This window comes from Diabrotica undecimpunctata, chromosome 1 (assembly GCF_040954645.1).
Source record: "Diabrotica undecimpunctata isolate CICGRU chromosome 1, icDiaUnde3, whole genome shotgun sequence".
Taxonomy (NCBI): domain Eukaryota; kingdom Metazoa; phylum Arthropoda; class Insecta; order Coleoptera; family Chrysomelidae; genus Diabrotica; species Diabrotica undecimpunctata.
Window position 1 is genome coordinate 99,356,038 of NC_092803.1, and position 27,839 is coordinate 99,383,876.

General features: G+C 30.6%; 1 protein-coding gene across 3 annotated transcripts in view; it reads right to left on the reverse strand.

The window, feature by feature from the left end:
- The window catches only part of LOC140451697 (adenylate cyclase type 6), a 3,083,308-nt gene that overhangs the window by 630,879 nt on the left and 2,424,590 nt on the right, over positions 1 to 27,839 (reverse strand). For all 3 annotated transcript variants that reach the window (XM_072545540.1, XM_072545547.1, XM_072545553.1), the window contains one exon: positions 4,638 to 4,779. In XM_072545540.1, the coding sequence (XP_072401641.1) occupies positions 4,638 to 4,779 (142 nt within the window). The remainder of the gene's footprint in view (positions 1 to 4,637; positions 4,780 to 27,839) is intronic.

The window sequence follows — 27,839 nt, forward strand, 5'->3', positions numbered from 1 at the left end:
TTATAATTCAAATTTTACTACTTCATGAAACAAATATTTTATTCGTCATAAACTGTAGCAATCGAAACATCGGAACGTACATTTATAATATAATAAATGTTTCAGTGCCAATGCATTAAAAAACATACTAGTACATAAAAATGGACCCTTGCCTTTTCAAAGTTTATAATAGACACTAATTTAAGTTTATCTATAATTAAAGCAAGTAATATAAATTACCACCATAAAATATTTAACTACAATATCCAAGTATGTATTTGTGAAATTTCTCGATGACTAAATTAATTGATATTTAAATAAATTTGAAGATCCAAAACGTACCTGCTGTAAAATTTAAAAATCTACGACTAATCAAATTATTGGCAACATCGGAGGAGTTTAGTTGTGTACGCAAAGAAATGTACACGGATCCCAAAAGTGTTTTAACCTATTACGGAGTCCACTTAATCCGACGTGTTGGTCGGAGTCCACATAAAGCGCTACCCAGATAATAATATACACGGTGTATATTCGCCTGGAGTTAGTATAATACCGTTTTAGAACGGAGCTTACATTAACCGCTAGTATATATATAACTACTGTATATATATATATATATATATATATATATATATATATATATATATATATATATATATATATATATATATATATATATATATAACTACAAGAACGATGCATTCCAAATAAGCGATTAGGGAGCTGGAGGAAGAAAGTGTTTTTCAAACGGTTTATCAAAACCAAGGACAATGGGTAATTTTACTTAATAGTAATTACTTACTTAATAGTAATAATTAAGTACATTATAGATAGTTAAAATATACCTGCGTATTACGATTTGTAAAGATAGATTAAAATATGAATAGTGTAGAAAATAGAATTAAAATATTTGGAATATTATTTTTTGCAAAATTAACTCAGGAGGGGGTATGATTTTGGAAGGATAAAATGAATGAGTAAGGAAGGCAGTCTGTTTGGTTGGGTCGAAGGGGGGAGTCCAGTTTGTAAGTGTAGTGGGCAGAAAACAAAATGGTGGGTTGGTATTGTCAAAAGTGACAAGTATGATATCGTTGAAAAGAGGAATTATGCCAAGTGGAGAGAAGATATAACTCTTTGAGTCTAAAGTATAGTATCCAGTAATTTTAAGTGTTTCAAAAGGTTGGAATATTGCATCAGGAGAAATCCGGAACGAGTACTGTACGAGGCAGACCAAGGGAAATGAGAACGAGATTGCAGAGGAGCAGGGACACATTTTTGGGAAACGTGGACAAGTTTCTTTAGATCGCAACATCAGCAAATAAGGAGAGGTGTTTGTGTGAAGACATTGGCTAATCATCAGCGAAGGTCAGTTTAATTTTGTTATGACATGAATGTATGATTTGCATATTAAATATCACAGTGCATATTGAACTAGACATTTCATTTTTCTAAAATCAATAACCTCAGGAAAATTTGTTACTTAGACAACATTACAGTTTCTTTTTGTTGTAAGAGAATATTGATAAAATAAAATTTTAATAGCAAACAAAATTTGGAGACAAAAGAAAATAAGATTCCTAGTTTCGTAATTGTCATATAAAAATAAAGATAGATAAATAATAAGCTTTACAATATTAAACATTTATTGCAGTTTGATAAAATAAATGACTTGTTTAATTTAGAATTGAAATTCCTGTGTATATTATTTTATTAATTTTTTTTATATTTATTAGGAAGCCACTGAAAAATATTTTGAAGCCACGAATGAAAGTAAGTATTGATAGTGTGATTTAGCCCTGAGATATACAATTTATTAAGGTTTGATTTTTTTTATTAATTAGATAATTACTTGATTAATTAATAAAAGTAGATTATATCCACAATCATTAATAGAGTTCAAAATAGAGCACAATAATATATATATATATATATATATATATATATATATATATATATATATATATATATATATATATATTAGAAGTGATTATTTCGACCAAAAAATAATTTATAAATACGTTCAAATTATCGGGTATAGTGGGTCTATAATAAAAATCTTTCTTTTTTCTAAATTACTCAATATTTCGCTATTTATTTAAAAGCTTCCTCAGGAGTAAACTAAAAACAATTTGACCATTACAAAAAAGGCGTACAAATAAATAATTTGAACGTATTTATATATATATATATATATATATATATATATATATATATATACATATATATCCTCTAAAATAACAGCTGAACTGGTAGATGAAAAAAGGGGGTTGAGGTTAATTGGGTATACAGCTGATTAAAAGCCAAGTGTACTCTGTTTAACAATTCATTATATTTCGCCAATTTTCATTGGCGTCATCAGATGAGAGCTACAATTATTTAAAACATGGTAAAATACAATTTAATAATAGTTTGTTGTTTATATACTTACTTAATTGAGGTTAATGGCAGTGCGATTTATTTTAATACCATCAAGTAAAAATTTTGTTGTTGGAATAATGTTGATTGTAGTTGATGTTGATTACAAATTAAAATATAGGAAACAAATACAATTCAAATTAAAAATAAAACAGACACAACGTTTAGTTCGGTAAATGTCATTAAGGTTAAGTACTAGAACTATCAAATATCGAATGTTATTAATTGACTTTTGTGAAGATGATTAGTTCCATGGTGTTGACGTAGTAGTTGTTTATTTGATTAATATTTACTGTAAGGTGTGTTATAGTTGAAAAAATTTTTGAAATTACATTATGTGTAGTATTAATTATTTAATAGTTATATGTGTCTATTTATAATGTTTGTTTTTCGATGTGTAATAAATAAGCATAAATCTCACTCAGATGTTCAACATCTGATTTCTTATTTATTAAATTATCCATTTGAGTGATAAATGCCATCTCGAGGAAGAGTCTTTTATTGAGATTATTTTCCATTGCAAGAATCTTTGTTTCACTGTAGTTCATTATGTGGTGTTCATCATGTACGTGTTTTGCAAGGGAACATCTATCAGGATATAATCTGCTGTCACTCTTGTGGGAAGTGATGCGACTTTTTAGGTGTGTGTTTGTTTGGCCAATATATTATTATCTATTATCTAATATAGTCTATCGTATCCCGTGCGGAAGTTGTAACAAACAATATATTGGCCAAACCAACAGACACCTAAAAAGTCGCATCACTTCCCACAAGAGTGACAGCAGATTATATCCTGATAGATGTTCCCTTGCAAAACACGTACATGATGAACACCACATACTGAACTACAGTGAAACGAAGATTCTTGCAATGGAAAATAATCTCAATAAAAGACTCTTCCTCGAGATGGCATTTATCACTCAAATGGATAATTTAATAAATAAGAAACCAGATGTTGAACATCTGAGTGAGATTTATGCTTATTTATTACACATCGAAAAACAAACATTATAAATAGACACATATGACTATTAAATAATTAATACAACACATAATGTAATTTCAAAATTTTTTTACAACTATAACACACCTTACAGTAAATATTAATCAAATAAACAACTACTACGTCAACACCATGGAACTAATCATCTTCACAAAAGTCAATTAATAACATTCGATATTTGATAGTTCTAGTACTTAACCTTAATAACATTTACCGAACTAAACGTTGTGTCTGTTTTATTTTTAATTTGAATTGTATTTGTTTCCTATATTTTAATTTGTAATCAACATCAACTACAATCAACATTATTCCAACAACAAAATTTTTACTTGATGGTATTAAAATAAAATCGCACTGCCATTAACCTCAATTAAGTAAGTATATAAACAACAAACTATTATTAAATTGTATTTTACCATGTTTTAAATAATTGTAGCTCTCATCTTATGATGCCAATGAAAATTGGCGAAATATAATGAATTGTTAAACAGAGTACACTTGGCTTTTAATCAGCTGTATACCCAATTAACCTCAACCCCCCTTTTATATATATATATATATATATATATATATATATATATTTAAATATTTTATTTAAATATATATATATATATATATATATATATATATATATATATATATATTGATTTATAGTTTAGTTAGATTATCAGCAGTCGGACTGTAGGAAATAAAACTCATTTGTTCTATGTCTCAATATTTCGGCACGATTTTGTGACTTCTTTAGGAGAAAACTGTAATTTTATTAGAATAAACATTATATGTAAACAAAGTGCATATTTTAATACTTACAACTATAAGAGTACAAGTTTAAATTTTTTTAACATATCTATTATTATTATATTTATTTTAGGTATGTTACGAAAATTTAAATTTTTACTCTTAGGTATAGTTTTAAATATTGAAGTATTCACTTTGTTTACATATAATATTTATTCTCATAAATTTAAAGTTTTTTCATGAAGAAGTCACAAAATCGTGACGAAATATTGAGACAGAACAAATAGAGTTTTATTTCCTACAGACCGATTGCTGATACTATAAATCAATATTTAAAACAGTACGGTCGAAAATAATTTGAAATATATATATATATATATATATATATATATATATATATATATATATATATATATATATATATATATATATATATACATACATATATATATATATATATATATATATATATTATAATTTAATAAATATAGATAGAACTCACCCCCCTGTAAGATGGTGCAACAATTAGGTAAGTGTCAATGTTGTGGTCCTTTAAATATGAATTCCTCTCGCCTCCATTTCCGGGCTCCACGACATAGTCATTTCCCAGACAGCTTAACGTTTCTTTGGTTATATGGACCCTCCTGAAAAAGATAACAATAAAATATTTTATAAGCTTTGAAAAATTTATACCATAAAATATAATAATATAAAATTTAAAAGTAAAATTCTCAGTGGGTGGTTGTATACCATAATTTAAAAAAAAAACTTTTAATAAAGTCAAAACTTCTTTTTGTACATTGGTATAAAATTTTATTATTCAAATTTATCCAGAATTATTAAAAATCGATTTATAAATTTTTTAGAACGTTTTCGATCCTATCAGATTATATTTAATGAAAAACCTAAAAGTATAACCACTTAAAAATGAATACAAAAGGGGTAACATTTTGACTGTTAAAATGAAAATACGGTTATTACTTACGTCTAGTATTTGGAATAAGCCACATAATGAGATCAAATGGCCCTTAAATTACATAATTTTAGTAATTAACATTTTTAATAATTAATTAATAATTAGTAATATTTTTGGTCGATGATTGAGTATTACATTTTTTAAGGAAACGTACAATTTCCCAGCTCGAAAAGGTAACCTTATGCCCTGAGAGGTAACAACCAACTGTTGGCAAACGGAAGTAAAAATTGTTTAAAAAAAAAGACAAGTGGTAGATAGTTTTTCAAAAACTCATCAAATAGTATATGCCCAAAGGGAGTGATATTTATTATTAAATTTATATTATTCTTTTAAATTATATATAATAAAATCTTATTTTTATTTGTTACTAAAGAAAAAAGAATAATTGTATTAGCGATTAGATAAATATTTGTTTTTATATGATGACGCCATTTAAAATCAATTATGATAGGTTAAATTTGCAGAATATACTCTTGTAATATGGGAGTGTTGTAGACATGACCCAAAAACTGGAGATTGTGATTGAATTTAAAGTGTTGATGGTTACCTATCTATGAGTATAGGCATATAAAGTTTAAATGTATAGGTATAGGTATGTTGAACCTGTAGAGTTTAAAAAAAATGGTATTGGTAATGGAAAAAAGAAAACCTTCTTCCTTCCGTTTCTAATGTTTTTAATTTAGCGCAAAATTCTACGCCCCAATTTATTAACAACATATTACCTCTTTCCTTACTGTGACATTATCTAATCTTGTTTTCATGTACCCATTTCATCGTCACATACCCATTTTCGTCCCCTCTAACTTTAGTCAATATTCGTTCTACACACATTTTTAAAAATTTTTCCATTTACCTATCTCTTCCTTTAATTGTCTCTGATAGTTCTCAAAGTATCTCCCATCAGCATTTTTAATTTTATCTATCATAAATTTATATTCTATAGATATAACCACCCAAACATTCATATTTTGATTCTTTACTCATATATTACTACAACCCTTCAATTTTGTCATCAGCTCATTACATATCGTGCTTAAAATATATATTTCATAACTAAATTTCATAACTAAATGATAACATTATTCATATAACATTTTTCTTTTTAAGGTTCCCTTGTTCGAGCTTGGAAATTGTACGTTCCCTTAATAAAAGTTACCCTTTATCATCGGCCTAATGTCTTGCTAATTATATTGTTAATTACTAAACTTATGTAATTTAAAGGTGGGTACACATATGCGAGCCGAACTGTTTGCGAACTGCTCGTGAGCTGTTCGCGAAGAGTTCGTTGAAAATATGTTTATGTTCAGGCTATCCAATATTTTGTTTAAACGAATGATCTCATCGCACACTTAGCAGAAACAATTTATAGACACAATTTATAGTTCTGCGAACACTCTTTGTGTTCGTCCCAAAAACCGACAGGCTGTGGTTCCTGACTAGCAACGAACGAACAGCTCGCAAGCGGTTCGTCCCGTCGTACAAATTAACGAATATAGCGTTCACAAACGGTTCGCGAACAGTTCTGCTCGCATATATGTACCCGCCTTAAGAGTTATTTGAACTCATCCGGCTAGTTCCAAATACTACATAGACGTAAGTAATAACCAGATTTTCATTTTATCAGTAAAAATTTTACCCCTTTTGTATTCATTTTTAAGTAGTTATACTTTTAGGTTTGTCACTGAGGATGATCTGATAGGATCGAAAATCTTCTGAAAAAGTTATAAATCTATTTTGGATAATTTTTAATAAATTTTATTAATAAAATTTTATACCATCGTACAAAAAGAAGTTTTTACTTCATTGTAATTTTTTTTCTATTAATATGATTGTGATCACTAATACCATTCCATTTTTTTTATTTATTTGTTGTTTAAAAATCTTAACTAAATAAAACATTTGTTTCTTCAAAAAAACGTCAAAAAACTATCAAAGTGTTTGGACGCGTTTAAGAGTTGCTCGTGAGCATTTGTATAGTCAAGCAGTTTTAAAGTCTTTTTTATTATTTGATTGCGATCTGTTTCGCAGATTTTGTTTGTTTTGATTTATATTAATATTATAAGTACTGTTATTTTTTGATAAAATAAAGGTAGATATCGAGTACAGTTTAATTAATTAAATCTTGCCCACGTACTTTTGCTCACTAGAGCATCTTCAGGGGCATTTCGTCAATTTTGGGCTATCCAACAATCCTAGAATATCATAAACATAAAATTAAACATAATGTTGAACATAACACTACACTAAACAAGGACAAACAGTTTAAAATTATTTAAAAAAGTCGAAGCTACATTCTAGTCGGTAACAGGAGAGACTCATTATTCTCTCACTCTTATTATCTCTCCTGTTGCCGACCGGAAGGTAGCTTCGAGTTTTTAAAATAATTTTAAACTGTTTGTCCTTGTTTAGTGTAGTGTTATGTTCAACTTTATGTTTAATTTTATGTTTATGATATTCTGGGATTGTTGGATAGCCCAAAATTGACGAAATGCCCCTGAAGATGCTGTAGTGAGCGAAAGTACTTGGGCAAGATTTAATTAATAAAATTGTGCTCGATATCTGCCTTTATTTTATCAAAGTTCATTTATTCGATCATTCAACCTTATATAAATTTATTATAATTCTGTTAACTGTACTCTCGTGTTGAATATTTAAATCATATTAAAAACAGTATCGATACCATAAACTTATCATGGACTTTAGCTTAAACACATAATGGAAAAAGTCAGGAATTTAGTTCATCTAATCGATTTAGTTCTTATGATAATGGTCCCTTTTTTATATTTGCTTAATATATCGTTTTATATACAATAGGTCGTTTGCATCCAATGAAACTTGGAGAAAAACTTCTTTCGGTATTTAATTATAATAAAAATATTATTGAAATTGTTAGTGTAGATAAAAATCGTATTATAATCCAAGTCGATTCAGGTTCCGTTGCTAATAAGTTGGCCAATGAAAATTTTTTCGAGAAAAATAACCAGATTCGAAATTATTTATCGCCTTGTTTGTGAAGTGGATACTACTTCTAAGTGAGAATGCACTGTTCAACACTAGTAAATCCATTATTCCTATTAAAAAAGTTATTCCTATTCAAAAAATGACTAGGTTAGTTCAAAATATGTCGGAAAAAGTTCCTAGAAAAATGGTTATTATTAGCTTTAAGAGTAAATTAACTTCTCAGTATATTAAATCAATAAAGTTAGATGCCCAGTAAAAATATATTAGGTTATGCAATGTTTTAATTTTCTTCGATATAGTCATTCAACAACCCAATGCAAGTCAAAAAAAAATATATATAAAAACTGCCGTAATGAAGAAAAAATTGGTTGAATAAAAATACCTAAATGAAAAATTTTTTAAAACAAACGAAAACTAAAGAAGCTTAGGCTAAAGAAGACGAAGAAGCAATTGAAAATCTAAGTTTGGTCCAATAAAACCAAATTTCCACCTTTACCTACCTGTGACACAGACATCCCTTCATTAAAAATCTCTTCTTCTAAAACTTCGAATTCTACCACTGCTTATAAAAATATTAATATTCACAAGCACATATCCTACCCTACATTTAGCCCAACCAAAAAAAGGGAAAATTATGATGCAACTCCTAATTTTCCTCTTATTCGTTGAGAATACCAGACCAGCTTCTGTTTGGAATCTATATTTCAGTTTGGAAACCCTTAGCCTCATAATAAATTTAATAAGTTTATTAGTCAGCTCAGTACTTTACTCTAAAATTTTATCCATAGCGAAGATATATAGTTAAGGCCTTTTTGACATGCTGCTATATTTGATTTTTCTGTCTTATTGTATTTTATTGGTTAAATCCTATCATTTGAGGGGCTGTACGTCGCGACTGGACCAATTGGAGCGAAGATACAATAGGTAGTGGCAATATATCATAACCCGTTACTTTTAACCAACCATGATGCCAGAATGATTTGTGGATGAAAAGAATATATATATATATATATATATATATATATATATATATATATATATATCTTAAATTTACTATTTCATTGTGGCTAATATTATATTCAACAGCGATGCCAAATTTCTGATGCTAAAATGATTGATAATGAAAGTGGGATATACATTTTCATGTATATAATGGCAGCGAGTAAACGGTAAAACCCTGAACTAAATATATATAATATTTTCACTGTACCATCCTTTTAGACTCAAACATTTTCTGGAATAAACTTGTATAACTCAGTAAGGGATAAAAAGAGAAAGCGGATATTTTAAAATATCAACACGGTATCAACACTCTAATCAATGAGATGGTTAAAATTCTTGTAACAAGTACAGGAAAAAAGTTATTAAGGTCTTGTAAAGTATCGTCGATATACAGATGCTACTTTGCAAGACGATGCTAAATTGATGGTAAAAGCATAATGTATCGATGCGAAAATGATAGTATGATGTAGATATGTATATATATATATATATATATATATATATATATATATATATATATATATATATACATATATATATATATATATATATATATATATATATATATATATATATATACATATATATATATATATATATATATATATATATATATATATATATATATTAGAAGTGATTATTTCCACCAAAAAATAATTTATTATCGGGTAAAGTGGTCTGTAATAAAAATCTTTCTTTTTTCTAAATTACTCAATATTTCGCCATTTATTTAAAAGCTTCCTCAGGAGTAAACTAAAAACAATTTGAACATTAGTAAAGGGGCTATGACAGTTCGAGCACAAAACAGGTCATTTTCCCATGTAAATCATAGGGAGCTGGAGGAAGAAAGTGTTTTTCAAACGGTTTATCAAAACCAAGGACAATGGGTAATTTTACTTAATAGTAATTACTTACTTAATAGTAATAATTAAGTACATTATAGATAGTTAAAATATACCTGCGTATTACGATTTGTAAAGATAGATTAAAATATGAATAGTGTAGAAAATAGAATTAAAATATTTGGAATATTATTTTTTGCAAAATTAACTCAGGAGGGGGTATGATTTTGGAAGGATAAAATGAATGAGTAAGGAAGGCAGTCTGTTTGGTTGGATCGAAGGGGGGAGTCCAGTTTGTGAGTGTAGTGGGCAGAAAACAAAATGGTGGGTTGGTATTGTCAAAAGTGACAAGTATGATATCGTTGAAAAGAGGAATTATGCCAAGTGGAGAGAAGATATAACTCTTTGAGTCTAAAGTATAGTATCCAGTAATTTTAAGTGTTTCAAAAGGTTGGAATATTGCATCAGGAGAAATCCGGAACGAGTACTGTACGAGGCAGACCAAGGGAAATGAGAACGAGATTGCAGAGGAGCAGGGACACATTTTTGGGAAACGTGGACAAGTTTCTTTAGATCGCAACATCAGCAAATAAGGAGAGGTGTTTGTGTGAAGACATTGGCTAATCATTAGCGAAGGTCAGTTTAATTTTGTTATGACATGAATGTATGATTTGCATATTAAATATCACAGTGCATATTGAACTACACATTTCATTTTTCTAAAATCAATAACCTCAGGAAAATTTGTTACTTAGACAACATTACAGTTTCTTTTTGTTGTAAGAGAATATTGATAAAATAAAATTTTAATAGCAAACAAAATTTGGAGACAAAAGAAAATAAGATTCCTAGTTTCGTAATTGTCATATAAAAATAAAGATAGATAAATAATAAGCTTTACAATATTAAACATTTATTGCAGTTTGATAAAATAAATGACTTGTTTAATTTAGAATTGAAATTCCTGTTTATATTATTTTATTAATTTTTTTTATATTTATTAGGAAGCCACTGAGAAATATTTTGAAGCCACGAATGAAAGTAAGTATTGATAGTGTGATTTAGCCCTGAGATATACAATTTATTAAGGTTTGATTTTTTTTATTAATTAGATAATTACTTGATTAATTAATAAAAGTAGATTATATCCACAATCATTAATAGAGTTCAAAATATAGCACAATAATATATATATATATATATATATATATATATATATATATATATATATATATATATATATATATATATATATATATATATATTAGAAGTGATTATTTCGACCAAAAAATAATTTATAAATACGTTCAAATTATCGGGTATAGTGGTCTATAATAAAAATCTTTCTTTTTTCTAAATTACTCAATATTTCGCTATTTATTTAAAAGCTTCCTCAGGAGTAAACTAAAAACAATTTGACCATTACAAAAAAGGCGTACAACTAAATAATTTGAACGTGTTTATATATATATATATATATATATTTATATATATATATATATATATATATATATATATATATATATATATATATATATATATATATATATATCCTCTAAAATAACAGCTGAACTGGTAGATGAAAAAAGGGGGTTGAGGTTAATTGGGTATACAGCTGATTATTCACACAACAAAGTATTCAGGACTATTGTAATTCTTCCTCAAATGTAGAATCTAATCTTAAAATTTACGAAATTAAATAAGAAAATAAAATTAAAGATATTATTGGTAACGTTTTTACATATTATCTCTAATGGCTTTCAAAAGTATTTAAACTATTTAAGAATATTCGTTTGCTAAATGCAAACAACTATGTTTTACATCAATTACTTTTTGAAGAACGTTTTGACATAGCTCTTGATAACTAATACCGATACTGCTTGTATCAATAATTTCAATGTAGTTAATAAAAGTAGAAGTAAAGGATATTAGGGAGTGGTCATAGTTTTAGCAAATAACATTATTTATGAGCCCATTGAATTTGTTAACAATTGCAATCTTAATTTTGAAGTGGATGGTAAAAATGTTAATATTGACCAAAAAATGTATATTTTCCTGTGTGTGTAGCTTCCAGCAAAAGTAAGAGTAACAATGCAAGATTAGGTTAGTATTTTTTGTCAAATTAACAATGATTGTATTATTACCGGAGATTTTAATGGTCACCATAGATTATGGTTATCAAATTCATGTTCCGTCGATGGTAATAGACTAGTAGAAGCCTTAGATTTATTTACTAATCTAGTTGTTGTATATGACGGACCAGCTACTAGAGCTACTCCTCCAGGACATATAAAAAATCGGTTGTAGATCTTATTATTATAAGCTCTAATTTATATTCAGCCTTTGACTGTACTTCCAAATACCTATGGATCTGATCATTTACCCATTAGACTTTTTTGTATAGGATATGAAAATTGAAAACACAATTTTTATCTTCAGCTAAATGGTCGATGTCTAATGCAAACTGGGATACATTTCGAGACTTTGTGAAGAGCACCTTCAGATACGAATCAAATTGAAATAAAACTAATAAAATGATATTCTTTTTATTAGATTCTATTACTGATGCAGCCAACAATTTTTTTTAAAATTATCAAACCCTCAGCCAGATCTTTCAAAACGACACCAAGGTAGGATGATGAATGTCTCACTGCTTCGAATGCGGAAAAATTCTTTTAAAATGTACAATTCCAATCTTACCCTTTCAAACTTTATTAAATATAAGAGAAATTAAGCTGTATGTAAACGCATATTGTTCCTCACTTAGTAGGCAAACTTCACACTCAGCTTTGGAAAAGGGTAAACAAAATACAAGGTAACAAAAAGTATACCGCTAATGATGAATATATAGTAGAAAGTCTTTTTACAAAAATCTGTCCGGATTATGTCCATCTACCAGTATTTATGCCGAGCATCTCTACTAATGACCATTTTTTACTTACCCCCATTTCAACTGACGAACTTAAAACAAATATTAAGAGTTCTAAAATTACAGCACCCGGTATTGACGGCATTAACTATAGCATGCTATTAAACCTACCAGTAATTGCCGTACATTATCTGTGCAAAATATACAACAATATTTTACTTAAAGGAGATAACTGTGTTTCTCTTAACCAATGCTTGGTTATTCCTATACCTAAAGTAAACCAGCGTACTGTCCTAAGACCTATCTTTCACATGTATTGTTTGCTTAAAGCATTAAAACGAATTATAAAAAGCAGATTAGAGTGGTGGTGTAAAAACAAAAATATATTTACAGTAACTCGAGCCAACAGTTATATGGCTTTCATAGGCATAAAGGAACTATGGATTGTATGTATCAATTAAGGACTGATATTAAGTTATCGTACTTAAATAATAATTATTATAATAATAATAATAAAAATAATAATAATTATTGCAAAGAACAACTTATTATCGACTCAGTCATTTCTAACCAGGCATACACCAAAAAAAGAAACCTTTTTACTGCCTTCATTGACTACAAGAAGGCTTTTGATTCAGTGCCGCATGAATGGCTTATAGATATATTAAAAATATATAAAGTCGATGATAATCTCGTGACCTTTTTGAAGAATATAATGGCAGAGTGGAAGACTAAAATTCACCTTCAAATACCGGGTGAAATTAATATCGAAACTGAAAATATCCCTATTTACCGGGGGCTTTTCCAGGGGGACTCGTTGAGTCCACTTTGGTTCTGCCTAGCAATGAACCCACTATCTCAGCTGCTGAACTCTACTGACTCAGGTTTTAGCATCAAAAATAACAACACTGTTGTAGCGAAGCTTAATCATCTGTTGTATATGGATGATTTAAAATTAATGGCTTCCACTCGAAACCACCTAGATGAGATGCTAAAAACTGTAGAAAATTTCTCAAATGATATCAGTATGAATTTTGGACTAGACAAGTGCCGTATACTAAATATAGTCAGAGGAAAGATTCAGCCCGGAGGTTTCGATATGCAAGATGGCCAAAACATCGAGGCAATGGGTGAAAATGATATGTATAAATATCTCGGAGTAAAACAAGCGCGGAAAATTGACCATAAACAAATGAAAACTGAACTAACTTCGGAGTTCGTACGAAGAGTAAGACAACTAAATCGGTCATATCTTAATAGTAAAAATTTGTTTAAGGCATTAAATACGTACGCCTGTTCCGCGCTGAGCTACTCATTTGGTATTATAAAGTGGTCAAAAACAGATATAGAGGCTCCTCAGCGGAAAGTAAGAACACTTCTCACAAAGGCGCAAAAACATCACCCACGCAGTGCAGTAGAGAGAACAACATTACCGCGGTATCAAGGGGGAAGAGGACTTATGGATATAGGTGAGCAATTGGATAAACAAATTGCTAATTTAAGAACTTATTTTCAGGTACAGGCTGAGACATCTACTTTACATCGAGCAATTTGCGCAGTAGATGATACGACGCCGCTTAAACTGAGGGAACAAGAAATGCGCATAAACCACCTGACTAAAGAAGACAAAATGCGCACCTGGATGAGTAAACCTCTGCATGGGCGACATCTCAATGAGATCAGCCAAGAATATGTCGACAATACAGCGTCGAACTATTGGTTGACATCAGGAAAGATGTTTCCCGAGACTGAGGGTTTCCTACTTGCCATTCAAGATCAGGTTATTCCAACTAAAAATTACCTGAAATATATTGTTAAAGATCCTCAAGTCCAAAATGACAAATGCCGATATGGATGCCAAGCCCAAGAAACTATCCAACATCTTACCGGTGGCTGCCAGGCATTTGTCGGTACTGATTATAAAGAACGCCATGACTCAGTAGGAAAGATTATCCACCAAGAACTAGCTGACAAACTGGGACTTCTCCAAACCGACCATCTTCCTTATTATCAATACGTCCCTGATAGAATGCTTGAAAATGACAACTACAAGCTATACTGGGACCGCACTGTGCTTACAGACCAACCAGTGGCCCATAATAGACCCGATCTCATACTAGTTAATAAAATTACTAGGCAAACAACACTTATTGATGTGGCGATACCCAACACCAATAATTTACGTGTTAAATACAACGAAAAGATCGCCAAGTACAGAGATCTAGAAATACAAATCAGGAGACAATGGAGAATGGAAAATACCCAGACGATACCCATTATTCTTTCTACCACTGGAGTCATCCCGAAGAGCCTCCTAGAAAACATAAAAAAGCTGGGTCTAAACGAACATCTATATAAGATTATGCAGAAAGCTGTGTTACTTTCGACGTCCAGATGCGTACGAAAATTTTTGGGAGATACACCGACATACCAAGTCACCTAGGACTCGATAACATGGAAAGAGTCCCACCAGAGCTCAATCCTTTTGATACCGTAGGTATCTGGGATGAGTGAATTTTCCCCTTAGAGGGAGTGTGAGCCGTATGGCTAAATCTGGATAATAATTATTATATATGACAACGTCAACTTAAATCTATTATTCGAAAAACTTGAAACACATGGGTATTCCACCTTTGTGTGTATATCTGTTAGTAAACTTATTCCTTAATAGACAGATATTCATTCGACGTAATGATAGATTTATTAGCTCGAGATTAGTGCATCAAAGTTTACCATAAGTTTCTGGCCTTAGCCCCTAGCTGTTTAATCTATACACTATAGATATTTACAGTATAGGTATTGAATGTAATATATTACAATATGCAGACGACTTCTGCTTTTACACTGTAAACAATTCATACCAATAATGTATTAATTTGGTTAAAACGATAATATGTGACTCAACAGACTACTTCCTTAAACAAGGGTTTGAACTTACTACGAATAAATCAGTTGTGATGTTTTTTACGCATCCTCGTTTAGCGGTTATGTCCAGCATTATCACGAATGACTTAAAATCAAGATTCAGGGTAGGCTGCGTTGTATACATTCCGAACCACAAAGAATGCCTAATGTTCAATTTAGATAAACGATGCACCATATACTCTGCAGAAATATTTGCAATTTATTAAGCTTTAGAATGGACTGTCAACAAAAAGAATTCTAACCACCAAGTTGTAATTATGTCAGATCAGAAATCTGCGTTATTAGATTTGGAAGACTCACTTAAACATTTATATAAAAATAGTCTTGTAGATGAAATTTCAGAAAACCAACTAAAGCTTCTGGAAGAACATAGTTTTGTAAATGTCGTCTGGGTAAAGGGATACTTTGGTATTTACAGTAACATCAAAGCAGATTTTTATGTTAAAGAGGAGATCTTAAGGATCAGAAATAAATTGGCTTAATAAAAACGATCTAAAAGCTACTTGAAAGAAAAATCTAAACCAAAATTGGAAAATTGAGTGGTACGCTTTCTGCGATCGAAGCAATAATATGTATACAAAAATTTATCCTGTTTTACCTACTGAGCCTTTTACCGCCAGAAGTTACCCCAATAGAAATATATATTCTGTGTTTATTAGATGTATCTTGCTACACCAGTAACCATGCTACAGTCAAGACATACCTCTATACACTAAATCTATCTGAATCAGAACTTTGTGATTGCAATGGTTGTGCTCATAATATTAATCAATAGCTGTTTGGATACAAGTATATTGATGATGCAATTATGTATATGATGCAAACTCTGGCTCAAGAATATATACCTTTCCCACAAAATCAAGTTTCTCTCTTAAGTCAAGTTAAGTCGATGATTCGAACGAGTACATACCGCTCTGTAAATCAGTGTAGAAATTGGCTGTTTATTACAGTAAATACCAGTTTTTAAAAGTATTTAACTACTAAAATGTGATAAGTAATTGTCGTGTAGAGTTTTTAACATCAAAAGCTGTAATATTATTCAGTAAAAAATTGTTTATTAATACTTTCTAACCAGAACATTCAGCTGTGTTGACATTTTTTACCAGATTTAACATAAGCCAGTCCTATCAAGGACTGTCTCGGCGAAGTTTTAGCCAGGCAACCAGTAATACAGATATGCGTTACAATTGCTGCCTATCAGTCGAAACTTTATTACAAGAAAACCAAAAATAGTTACTTTTGACTACATGAGTAACAACTTAAATCAATGTTCTCCTACAGTTAGTAATACCATGTCTAAAAACAACATCATCAGTAGTAATTAAAATTCATATGCAACTGCTACTATGTCAAAACCCAAACCGAAATATCCCAAAAAAGATCAAGCCAATAAGATCAGCCATTAATACATGCTGATCCAAACTTATTACTACTCGACTACGTCAAAGCCATAGGTAACATTGTTAGCCCCTAAAACATATGCTTCGCCCCAAAAATTTTCAATAATCGGATATGCATCTAATTATCAAATCCTGAACTTGTCGAACATATTTTAACAGAATATTTAACGATTACAATCAACTCTGTAGAAATAATAATCTCCAACGTCTACCCATCAATACCTCATACAATTATAGAAAAACACCTTCAAGATCTAGGTCTTCAACTTGCTTCACCAGTGTCATATATTACAGCTGGATTCCCTGGTGATGAATTTACGTATACTATGAGCTTCAGAATACAGGTATACGTTACTCCAACCACAGATAGCCTCGAAATTCAAACTTCATTAATAATTTCATTTGGCAATAATTCGTGCAGAATATTTCTATCCACTGACAAAATGGCATGTTTTCTATGCAAAAACATGGACATATAGCAAATAACTGTCAAAATCCCCCTAGTAATCTTCTCCCAAATGAACGAACGTCCCCAGCTAAAGCCATTCCTGCTACCCCAATATCAAACAATATGGCACCACCAAACACAACACAAAATACGGTTCCCAGTCAACAGATAAAAACTGTCGATATATTTACCACTTCTATTGCCGCAAACAATAAATTTCTTCCTCCTACCACTGGTCAGAAACGAACTCGTTCTGACTTCAGCGATTCTACCTCCCAAGAAACAAACAGCTCTACTTATTTACCCATCAAAGACATAAAAATGCCTTCATGCCTTCGTGTCTAATGATTTATTTACTATACATTACATTCTAACTATCAATTTGGAGGCCATAGAATAATTGTTTGGTGTCCCGACAAAATACCCATATGCAGTACATAAACTCCACCTAATTACAACTTAACAGAAACCGAGTTAGATGCCTTAATTCGCCAACTTTCCAGCCCTTTTATACTGGTTGGATACTTTAACGCCCATAATACTATGAATACTATGCGGGCTCAAAGAAAACATTTGGTAGAGGAAAAACCGTAGAGACCGTATTGAGTTGCAATAATACTTGTCTGATAAATAGTGGAGCCAGTACATATTTTAACATCGCCTCAGGAACTTTTATCGATCTAAGCATATGTGATCCCAAGTCTGCCGATTCACTCTCATGGTATAATTTAGATAGCTTATATGATAGCAACCACTTCCCGATAGTCATAACAAATAGCAATAAAAATTTTTGCCCCATTACTAAATGGAATATCGCTAAAGCGGACTGGAATAATTTTCAGACTAGCGCCGAAAATTATATTTTATTACTTCAACAATTTGAAGATAGACGAGGCAATAACTCTCTTTAATAACTGCATTATTATGTTTGCAGGAAATCATGTAAAAAAATATCATTTTATGCCCATAAAAAAGCAGTACCATCGTTTTAAGATCGCGTGTAGACTAGCGTCACCATCACGTTTGATGATTAGCTTGTACACCGGGTAGATAAAAAACAACGTATAGCAAAAAAAAGTATTTTATTATTCAAAAATACATCTATTTACTATTAAAATTTAATAATATACAGATACAAATTTAGATATTGGAGTTTTTACCTATTTTAAGATATTTTTGTTTGGGCAGGTTACTCCAAATAGATTTCAATTAAATGGTTCTGCTACAATAACTTTTCTTTTAAATTTATTAAATTTATAGTTAGGATTTTGACGGAAAAAGTAAATATGACCATCAATCCATCGAAGTGCGAGAGAAATATCTTCAGATATTCCAGGAAATATGTATTTCTACGATGTCTATAAAAGAGCAGCACATCTTTCGGTGTTTCAGAATTTTCAGTCGTCATACACTACTAGCCCCGTTAGACCTTGTTGGCTCGGTGTGCTACCACGCTACTTTGGGTTTTATTATTTAACCAATATCCCAATATCCTGCTATTGTCGAAGACATCGAATCCAAGAATAATTATCCAATTCAGAAGTTAAAATTATCAAGAGTACGAGAACCGGCGTGTCGAATACAAAACGCTTCCTGGCAGTAGAACACGACTTTCTGAGATAGAAAAGACATTGGTCTTAGAACTATTTCAAATTGTGTCGAACTGACCACAGCGTTATTTGAGCCTGTCACGGTAAAGAGCGTGTAAGAAAGCTCGAACTGTTAAAGAATTCTGATTGCCGGTGTCCCCTCACCTACCATAGAGGCTCGGCGGAGCTTCTCACCCGTAAAGGCCGGAATCCCAATTTAACTCCACGAAACGAAGATGGACTCTCGAAACTTGAGATCCTCTTTAAGAGCGGCGGTCGAAGATCATGCAGAAACCCCTGAAAACCAGGAGGACGCTACGTCCGTACGACAATATGAAATATTATTATAAAATATATAGGACCGCCCAGTATTTGATTGAAAAATAGCATTGATGTGAGCCTTATTGGGTATATTAAGTGGAAAATTATCGATAGATTAAATACTAGGGAATGATACTGAGAAATATTTGTTTGGCGACACAACTGTAACCAAATCACCGTTTGTTGTTTGAAAAAGTGTTGTAAAGTATATTGACGTAATTGTGTAGGAATATAATTAGGAAGAAGTTCAGGTTGAGTTGGAATAATCATTTCGATCAAGTCTAGCTTTCATATAAACTTATCATGAGCAATATATAACCGGTAATTTGAAAATTCTGAACAGTGGCTAGAAACATAAAATTGGGAACAATGTCACAAAAATTTTTGAGGATCGGCTACTTTTGAGTTGTAGGTCTTGACGTTGTTGAGCTAGCTGTTGTTGTTGTATGCCTTGGACCGATCGGTTGCTTACGCGTTGTAGGTCTTGTAGTTGCTGGTGTTGTAGCATATTTATTTTTATTTTTAGCCCCATATAGATACTGTACTGCATTTATATCATCATCATGTAGAACACTAATCTTATTCTGATAGACATCATACATCATAGCATTTGGAGTATCACTATGACCAATGCCGAGAGCATGTCCAATTTCATAAGCCAATACCATAAGAAAACTAGTACGACCTTCAGGTATATTGGAATCATTTCCAAATATGCTGGTATCTGATCGGCCTATGGTGGAGCAGTACGGCAAGAGATAAGGGCTTGCGGCTAGGTGATACTCCTCCATAGATCCCTACCGGAAGGGTGTCGAACGCCTAAATACCGGGTATATATATATATATATATATATATATATATATTTCCAAAATGCCAGTACTTGTCAATACCTAAATGGATTTCTTTACATGTATCGGTAGGATCAGGAAAATATGAATGTCCTAAAATACCATGACTTACTTTACTCGAACACTTATCATTACCCATACAATTTGATCTAAAATAATGAGTTTTTCTAACCATAGCTATGGTAATATCAGGAGGATCTAGAGTAGGGTTTGTAACTATTGTGAATGTTAAGTCTGAAACGTTTTGCCACATCTGATAAGCCAGTTCTGCATCTTTTTGTGCCTGAACCGTTTTTTGAGGAAAATACCATCGCAGGTGATGTTTCTGCCATGGAGAACTTACTCTAAATTCGTTATCACTGTGTTGACAACGCAGGCGGTGCATAAATTCTATTGTTGTATTATTAAGCAATCCATCCACTGGCAAATTATACCTTTCTTGGAAGGTTATTAACAAAGTAGAGAAATCTGTGATATTATCGATATTTTGTTCATATTTTTTTAGGTATACAATAGCGTCTTTTTAAGAGAAATCGTTGCAAAATACGCTGGTGAACGTTAGCATAAAAACTAATACGTCTACTTCTTTCAACATCTTGACCAACAATAATTTTAAAGAATATTATGTAGCATGTATATAATTATCTACTAATTATTTTATTATTTCTACTTTTTTTTTAAATATTGTTGTTAAAAATTCAAGTACGGGATACAAATTATGTAATCTTATTGAAATAACTACTAATAAAAGTTTTCATACAACACAATAATTCCTTGAAATATTATTACTAAAGAAAATATGTTTAATGCAGTTTGCTTCCGAGTGATATCACCCGGAAACAGCTGTGCATACCTTTTAACATTTTATATATTTCCCGTGGGAGTATCATGCACTTATTTCCAGCGGCAATGACTAATAAACGCTGTAGATGTGTTTACTGAGAAAATTATAAAGGTATTTCGTGTGGGCGTCTCATGCATGCAAGCATGCTATTACGTCACAGCGGCAATGGCTACTTAACTAGCAGACGCACATGATAGTTTTACTTTACGTTCGATAACTGCAGTGTCTCCAGTCATGTGTGATCTTGAGCTTTGTGCAACAAAAGAAGTTAATTAATGTAAGTACTTTATTTCCATTTTTTAACTAGCAAAAAATATTTTAGTTTTAATTTAAACTACTTGGATTATTTTTCAATTTTTTTTTCTTTATACATTAAAAAAATCTTATTTGTTAGAACAGTTTTTCAAAACGAACGTTTGCTTAATTATTTTAAAATCCCTACATTGCAAAAAATAAATTTTATAGAAGGCTTTGACATTTCAATTTTCATTTATTTTTTTAAAAATAAAATCGTAAAAACTTTTTATTACTTTTAAACGAAGAAAATTATTTAGAGTCAAGTAGTATTAACAAAAATGCTTTTTGTTGCTATGGATTTTACGCTTCAAAACAGTTAAGTTTTTTCTCTTGTTTTAGATGGATTTAAGTATACTAAATAAGGTTTCTCCTTTTTTTATTTTATCTTGAAAAGTCGTTAGTACAAAGTACAATGAAACAATTGTATAGGAGCTCATAGACATAGACATAGACTCAGAGACAGTATTTAGACCAGTTCAGTAACAGAAAATATAGCATTACGTACAGAGGTCAAGTGGACGTAGGAACGACGCATTCACTAGCATCTTTTGTAATAACTGAAAAAAAGAATAGGGGTAAGCGATTTTTCTGTTAATACTTTATTTTTTTTGTCGTAAAGTGACTTTTTTAACATGTCTTTGAATAACATCAAAAATATCATCAAACAATCAGACTGTGTTATAATAACAATTAAAAAATTACGAAAAATTTTATTTGACAACTTTACAATTTAAGATGAGGAAGTATAGTTAAAACGTTTGAGGAAACATATTAGGGCATGTAATAAGGCAATTCGTAGTAGACAGCAATATAAATTATCGATTGGGGTTTTAAGAAAATTAGAAACTAACGTAGAACATTTAAAACATTTTAGAAATTAGATTTTAAATAGGCATGTTAGAGGGGACTTAATTTAAGCTTAGGTCAGAGGGTTAAATGGGAAAATGTGCAATCAAGCTTTCAAAGTAGAATCAAAACCAGAATTAGAGAGAATAGAGACAACCTCATATCCATACTTTACAGAAGTTTTATAAACAGAGAATTTAGATAGTCATATGCCATTATCACAAATCTCAAAATTTAAAAAAATAAATCATATTTACGTTAATGTTTATGCTTTAGAATTAATTAAAACAGAAAAAAAGTCATTTTACACAGTAGTGCCTACTAGATTGATGGAAAATGAGCTAGTCAAACATGTCAATTTACTTTTAATTCAAAATTAATATTATCCGCGCTTAAATGATTATGATACTCAACCAGTTGATGACGACTGTAACGAAGAGATTAAATACCACTATTGTTGGATTAAAAATCTTTCGCGTCTGGTTAGTAGTCAATTAAATAATAATAATCACAACAAATTTATTTGCGATATATGTATGAATTATTTTCATAAGCAAAATAAATTAGTTGAGCATGAAAAAGTGTGTTCTAAATTAAATAAATATAAAATAAACTTTCCTAAATATGATAATGTTGAATTTAAAAATTTTACGTACAAGCAAACTACTCCCTATGTCGTTAATGCAGATTTTGAATGCCAGTTGGAAGATTTAGATGAAAATAGTTTAATATGGTGTATAAGTATAGTAGTGTAAATAAAACTTAAAAATATCAAAAACACGTCCCGTATAGCGCAGGCTACTATGTAAAATGTTCTTATGATGATAGTATTTCTTATTTCGATAGCTATCGAGGTGAAGATTGTATGGATTGTTAATTCGAAAATAAAGACAATAGTGCCTATGATTGAAAAACCAGATACACGTTAGGCAACACCATGTCATATTTGTAGTAAAAGTTTTTCAATCAAGGACATAATTGTTAGAGACCACGACCATTTCACAGGACAATTTAGGGGTTTCGCACACCAAGCCTGCAATATTAACTTTAGAAAGTTGTTTGTAGTGCCTATTATATTTCATAACCTCTCTGGAGATGACTCACATTTTATATCAAATTTATGTAAAAAATTCCACTTGAGTGTACTTCCCATCAACAAAGATAATTATATCTCCTTTACGCTGCATTCAGATAAAAATAACAATAAATTACGATTTATAGACTCATTTCGATTTATGGTGACTCCTCTTGATGAATTAGCTTCAATTTTAGCAGATTCAGAAAAGAAAATTTTACGGAGGGAATTTCAAAATTCAGATGAAAATAAATTTAAATTATTGACGTGTCAGGAGTTTTCTGTTACGATTACATTGATTCTTTGGAAAAATTAAATGACACAGCATTGCCTCCAATTGAAAAATTTTACAATAAATTAAACGATGAAAATATAAGTGATTAGAAGTATGCTCTTGCGCAATCAATTTGGCAGAATTTTAATATTAAAACTTTAGGGGAATATTATGATATTTATTTAAAAATAGATATTCTGCTTCTTGCGGACGTTTTCGAACAATTTCGAAGGAAATGCTTCTTGACATACGGACTAGATCCTGCGTGGTACTATACTATGCCCGGATATACATGGGACTCTATGCTCAAGTATACCGGGTGTAGATTAGAACTGCTAAAGGATCCAGACATGGTGATGTTTTTACGAAAACGCCATAAGAGGTGGAATTTCGGTATGTAGCAACCGGTATTTGGAAACCAACAATAAATGTATGTCTGAATACGATCCTAAGAAACCGTCCAAGTACTTTATGTACCTGGATGTTAACAATTTGTATGGTTTTGCTATGAAGCAGCTTTTACCCTACAGCGGGTTCAAATGGGTTGATGATGTCACATAGTTTGATGTAACACCAATAGCCGATGACTCTGACGTAAAGTATATTCTTCAAGTTAATCTACCATATTCACGAGAACTACACGATAAATACAATTTCCCGTTTGCCGCTGAACGCAGTGTACCATCCGGCGGGTCAAAATTGCCGAAATTAATGACAAGACTTACTGATAAGTAAGAATACACTGTTCACTATAAAAATTTAAAGCAAATGCTAGCTAATGGATTAAAATTAACGAAAATTCATAAAACTTTACAATTTAAACAAGCAGTATGGTTGAAGCCTTATATCGAGCTAAATACTCGAAATAGGGCGGACAGATTTTGAAAAAAACCTTTTTAAGTTAATGAATAATGCTTTGTTTGGGAAGACAATGGAAAATATAAAAAAACACCGAATCGTGAAATCTTGGAGAGGTCGCTATGGTGCCGCAAACTTAATTTCGAGAATTCGTTTCCATAGTCGAACAATTTTGAAAGAAAATCTTATAGTTATCAAATCAAAAAAGCTTGGGATAACGTTTAATAAACCTCAGTATGTAGGCCAAGCAATTTTAGATTTATCGAAAACTGTTATGTACGATTTTCATTACACTTATATGCTGCCGAAAATGGAAACAGATAAGTGTAAGCTGTTGTACATGGATACCGATAGCTTTGTCTATAATTGTACTGTGATAATGCGTATAAAGAAGTGATAAACGCAGACCCAAGTAAATTCGATACATCTGATTACATTGAAAATAACGAATATAAAATTGCACGGCTGAACAAAAAAGTACCTGGTCTTATGAAAGACGAAAATAAAGGGAAAATCATGACACATTTTGTTGGAATCCGTAGTAAAATGTATAGCTACAAAGTGCAGGGAAACAAAATTATTAAAAAGTCTAAGGTAGTTAAATATAATATTGTTAAAAACAAAATTAAATTTAGAGATCACGTTGAATGTTTAAAAGAGTTTAAAGAGAACAACTACACAGCGCTATATTAGGTCGTATATTCACAACGTTTATTTTATTAAACAGACAAAAATTGGTTTAAGTCCGTATGACGATAAACGATATTTAATTCCGGAGAGTTATGACACACTTCCTTGGGGGCATTACAGTATTTTAGAATAGATTTTTTTTATAGATGAACACTCCAACATTAACAACATTAACTATTAGAAAAATTTGCAAATCAATAACGTTAGTAGCAGATTTCATGGAACAGTCTCCCCTATCATGGAAATTAACCAAGATAATTGTGAAAAAATTTTCTTCATTTAAATGGCGCGCTATGATAAAAAAGCCAATAATGATTATAATCCTTCCTATGTAAAACTTTATTACATGTTACAAAGAAATAGAGTCCAATTTAATTAATACTATATTAAGAAAATCAGATTGGGAATATATGTTTGAAGATTATTCCAGTTATTGCGTATGGACAAGTGGATATTGGCTTCAAAAATATCATCTTAACGTATACTTTTTCCAATGTCAGTTTGCCAAGCGTCGGCTTTTGAGATTCTTTGATGCCAATGCCGACCATTGGCGTGGAAATTAAGAAAAGGGATCAGTTCATCAAACGCATATTTTAAGAAAAATCATATAATTTTTACATAATTATATTCAGGAAAATTTCGCAATTTTTGGGCAGAAATTTTTTAAATAATTTTTTAAACAAATTCAAAATATCACCTTTTGTGATCCAAAAATATTTTTTAGGTTTTAGGGTGACTCTAAATAAAATCTATGTCATTTTTCTCAAAAGTTAATAGTTTTGGAGATATAGGCGATTTAAAATCCGAAAAATGCGATACCTAATATGCATTTTCGAGGCTTGAAAAATATGTAAATGTGAATTTTTAAGATTCAAGAGTATCTAAACTAAAGTCTCAACATTGATTTTGGTGAGAAATCGGGGCAATATTTTCCGTAGCAGACAAAGGTAATCTTTTGAATTTGAATTGTTTCCGGCAAAAATGTCCGGCACCCTTCAACCTTCGATTTGTTTAAACGGGGCATTTTTAAATAGGACTCTTCAAAGGGCAGAATCAGTTTTTTTTCAAATGGGAACGGGCTCACAACATCGAATAAATAACAAATAAATTCTTTCAAATTAAAGCTTGTTAATTTTAGTGATTTATAAGAATATTGGACTTATTATTTAGTTTTTACATAAACCATAATATTTTTTTACAATTATCTGTAAATAATGGCTCATTCTGTCAGAAAATTTTAAAAGATTGTCTATCCAGCAATTAAGATAGTCAACTGAAATGTAATTTTTAAACACGGCCTACTGTTATTGCACAAACAGGGTGAATCTTCAATATTTTGCTTCGAGTTAGAGATATCGGAAAAAGTTATTTGGAAAAGATGTTCCAAATATTATTATAACCCCACATAATAAAGTTTTATGTCAAAATTCGCACTTTTACTTTTTTCATTAATTGAAGAGCTTATTTCTAAAGTGTCTTAAATCCAAAATTTCGATTTTTTTAATTTTCTTTTTTTAAACTTTATAGATTTCTTCAAGTCTAGAATAAACTTATATGTACCAAAACAACTTCTTATTCACCATTTAAAAGTGCATATGAAACTTGTAAAATTGTATAATTTGTATGTTAAGTTTGTATGAAAATCTGTAATTTCATGGATTTCATTATATGGATTTAAGACACTTTGGAAATAAGCTCTTCAATTGTAGTCAGGATTCTAAAACGGACAGTTGGCTATCCCGAGATGCATCTTTAGACAGCCAATTGTAGATTTAGGATCGAGATTACAAATAATACTGAAAAACTAAAATTGCGAATTTTGTCATGAAATTTGGTATGTGTGGTTACAATAAGTGGAACAACTTTTCCAAATAAGTTTTCCGATTTCTCTAACGCGAAGCAAAATATCGAAAATTTACCCTGTTTGTGAATTCGCAGTAAGCCACGTTTAAAATTTAAATTTCAGATGACTATCTTAAAAAAATGTGCAATATCAACATGTATGACTGCAAAATTTTAAATCTGTATGTATTTTGATAGCTGATATATAGACTCTTTATCTTAAATGCGACACACTGTATAATAATAAATACTAGTGTTCAAGAATCATCGCGATAGCTGTAAAGAAATTAATTAGAAGGACTAAAAAGAATCGTCAGAGTCTTCTGAAGTTGAATCGTTCCCAGGTTGGATAACTATTGGTGCTATTGCCGGTAAAACAGGATAGTCGTTTTCTATTTTTACAACATGAGCTTCGCAATTTTTCCACACATCGCTATGCCACTAATGCCACTAATTATTTCTCGAATATTCTCAATGGCCACTGTGCTTATTATATTTTCGCAATCTTTTTTTACGGTACCCCAAACCATTTCAATTGGATTAAAAATGCAATAGTATGGGGGTAATCGCAAAAGAGTATGGTAGTGCCTGCTGCAAATGGTGTCAATAACGTATTCGTTTTTAAAATTCCGACTTTTGATCATTCTAATTAATTCTTTCTTTACTGGAATCTTTTTAGGAACAGTGATGTTTTTAAGTTGCATAAATTTTAAAATTTCGTCCTTTTTCGTGTTATTATTAGGTATTTTATTTAATATGCGGGAATGATACGACGCATTATCCATAACAATCACTG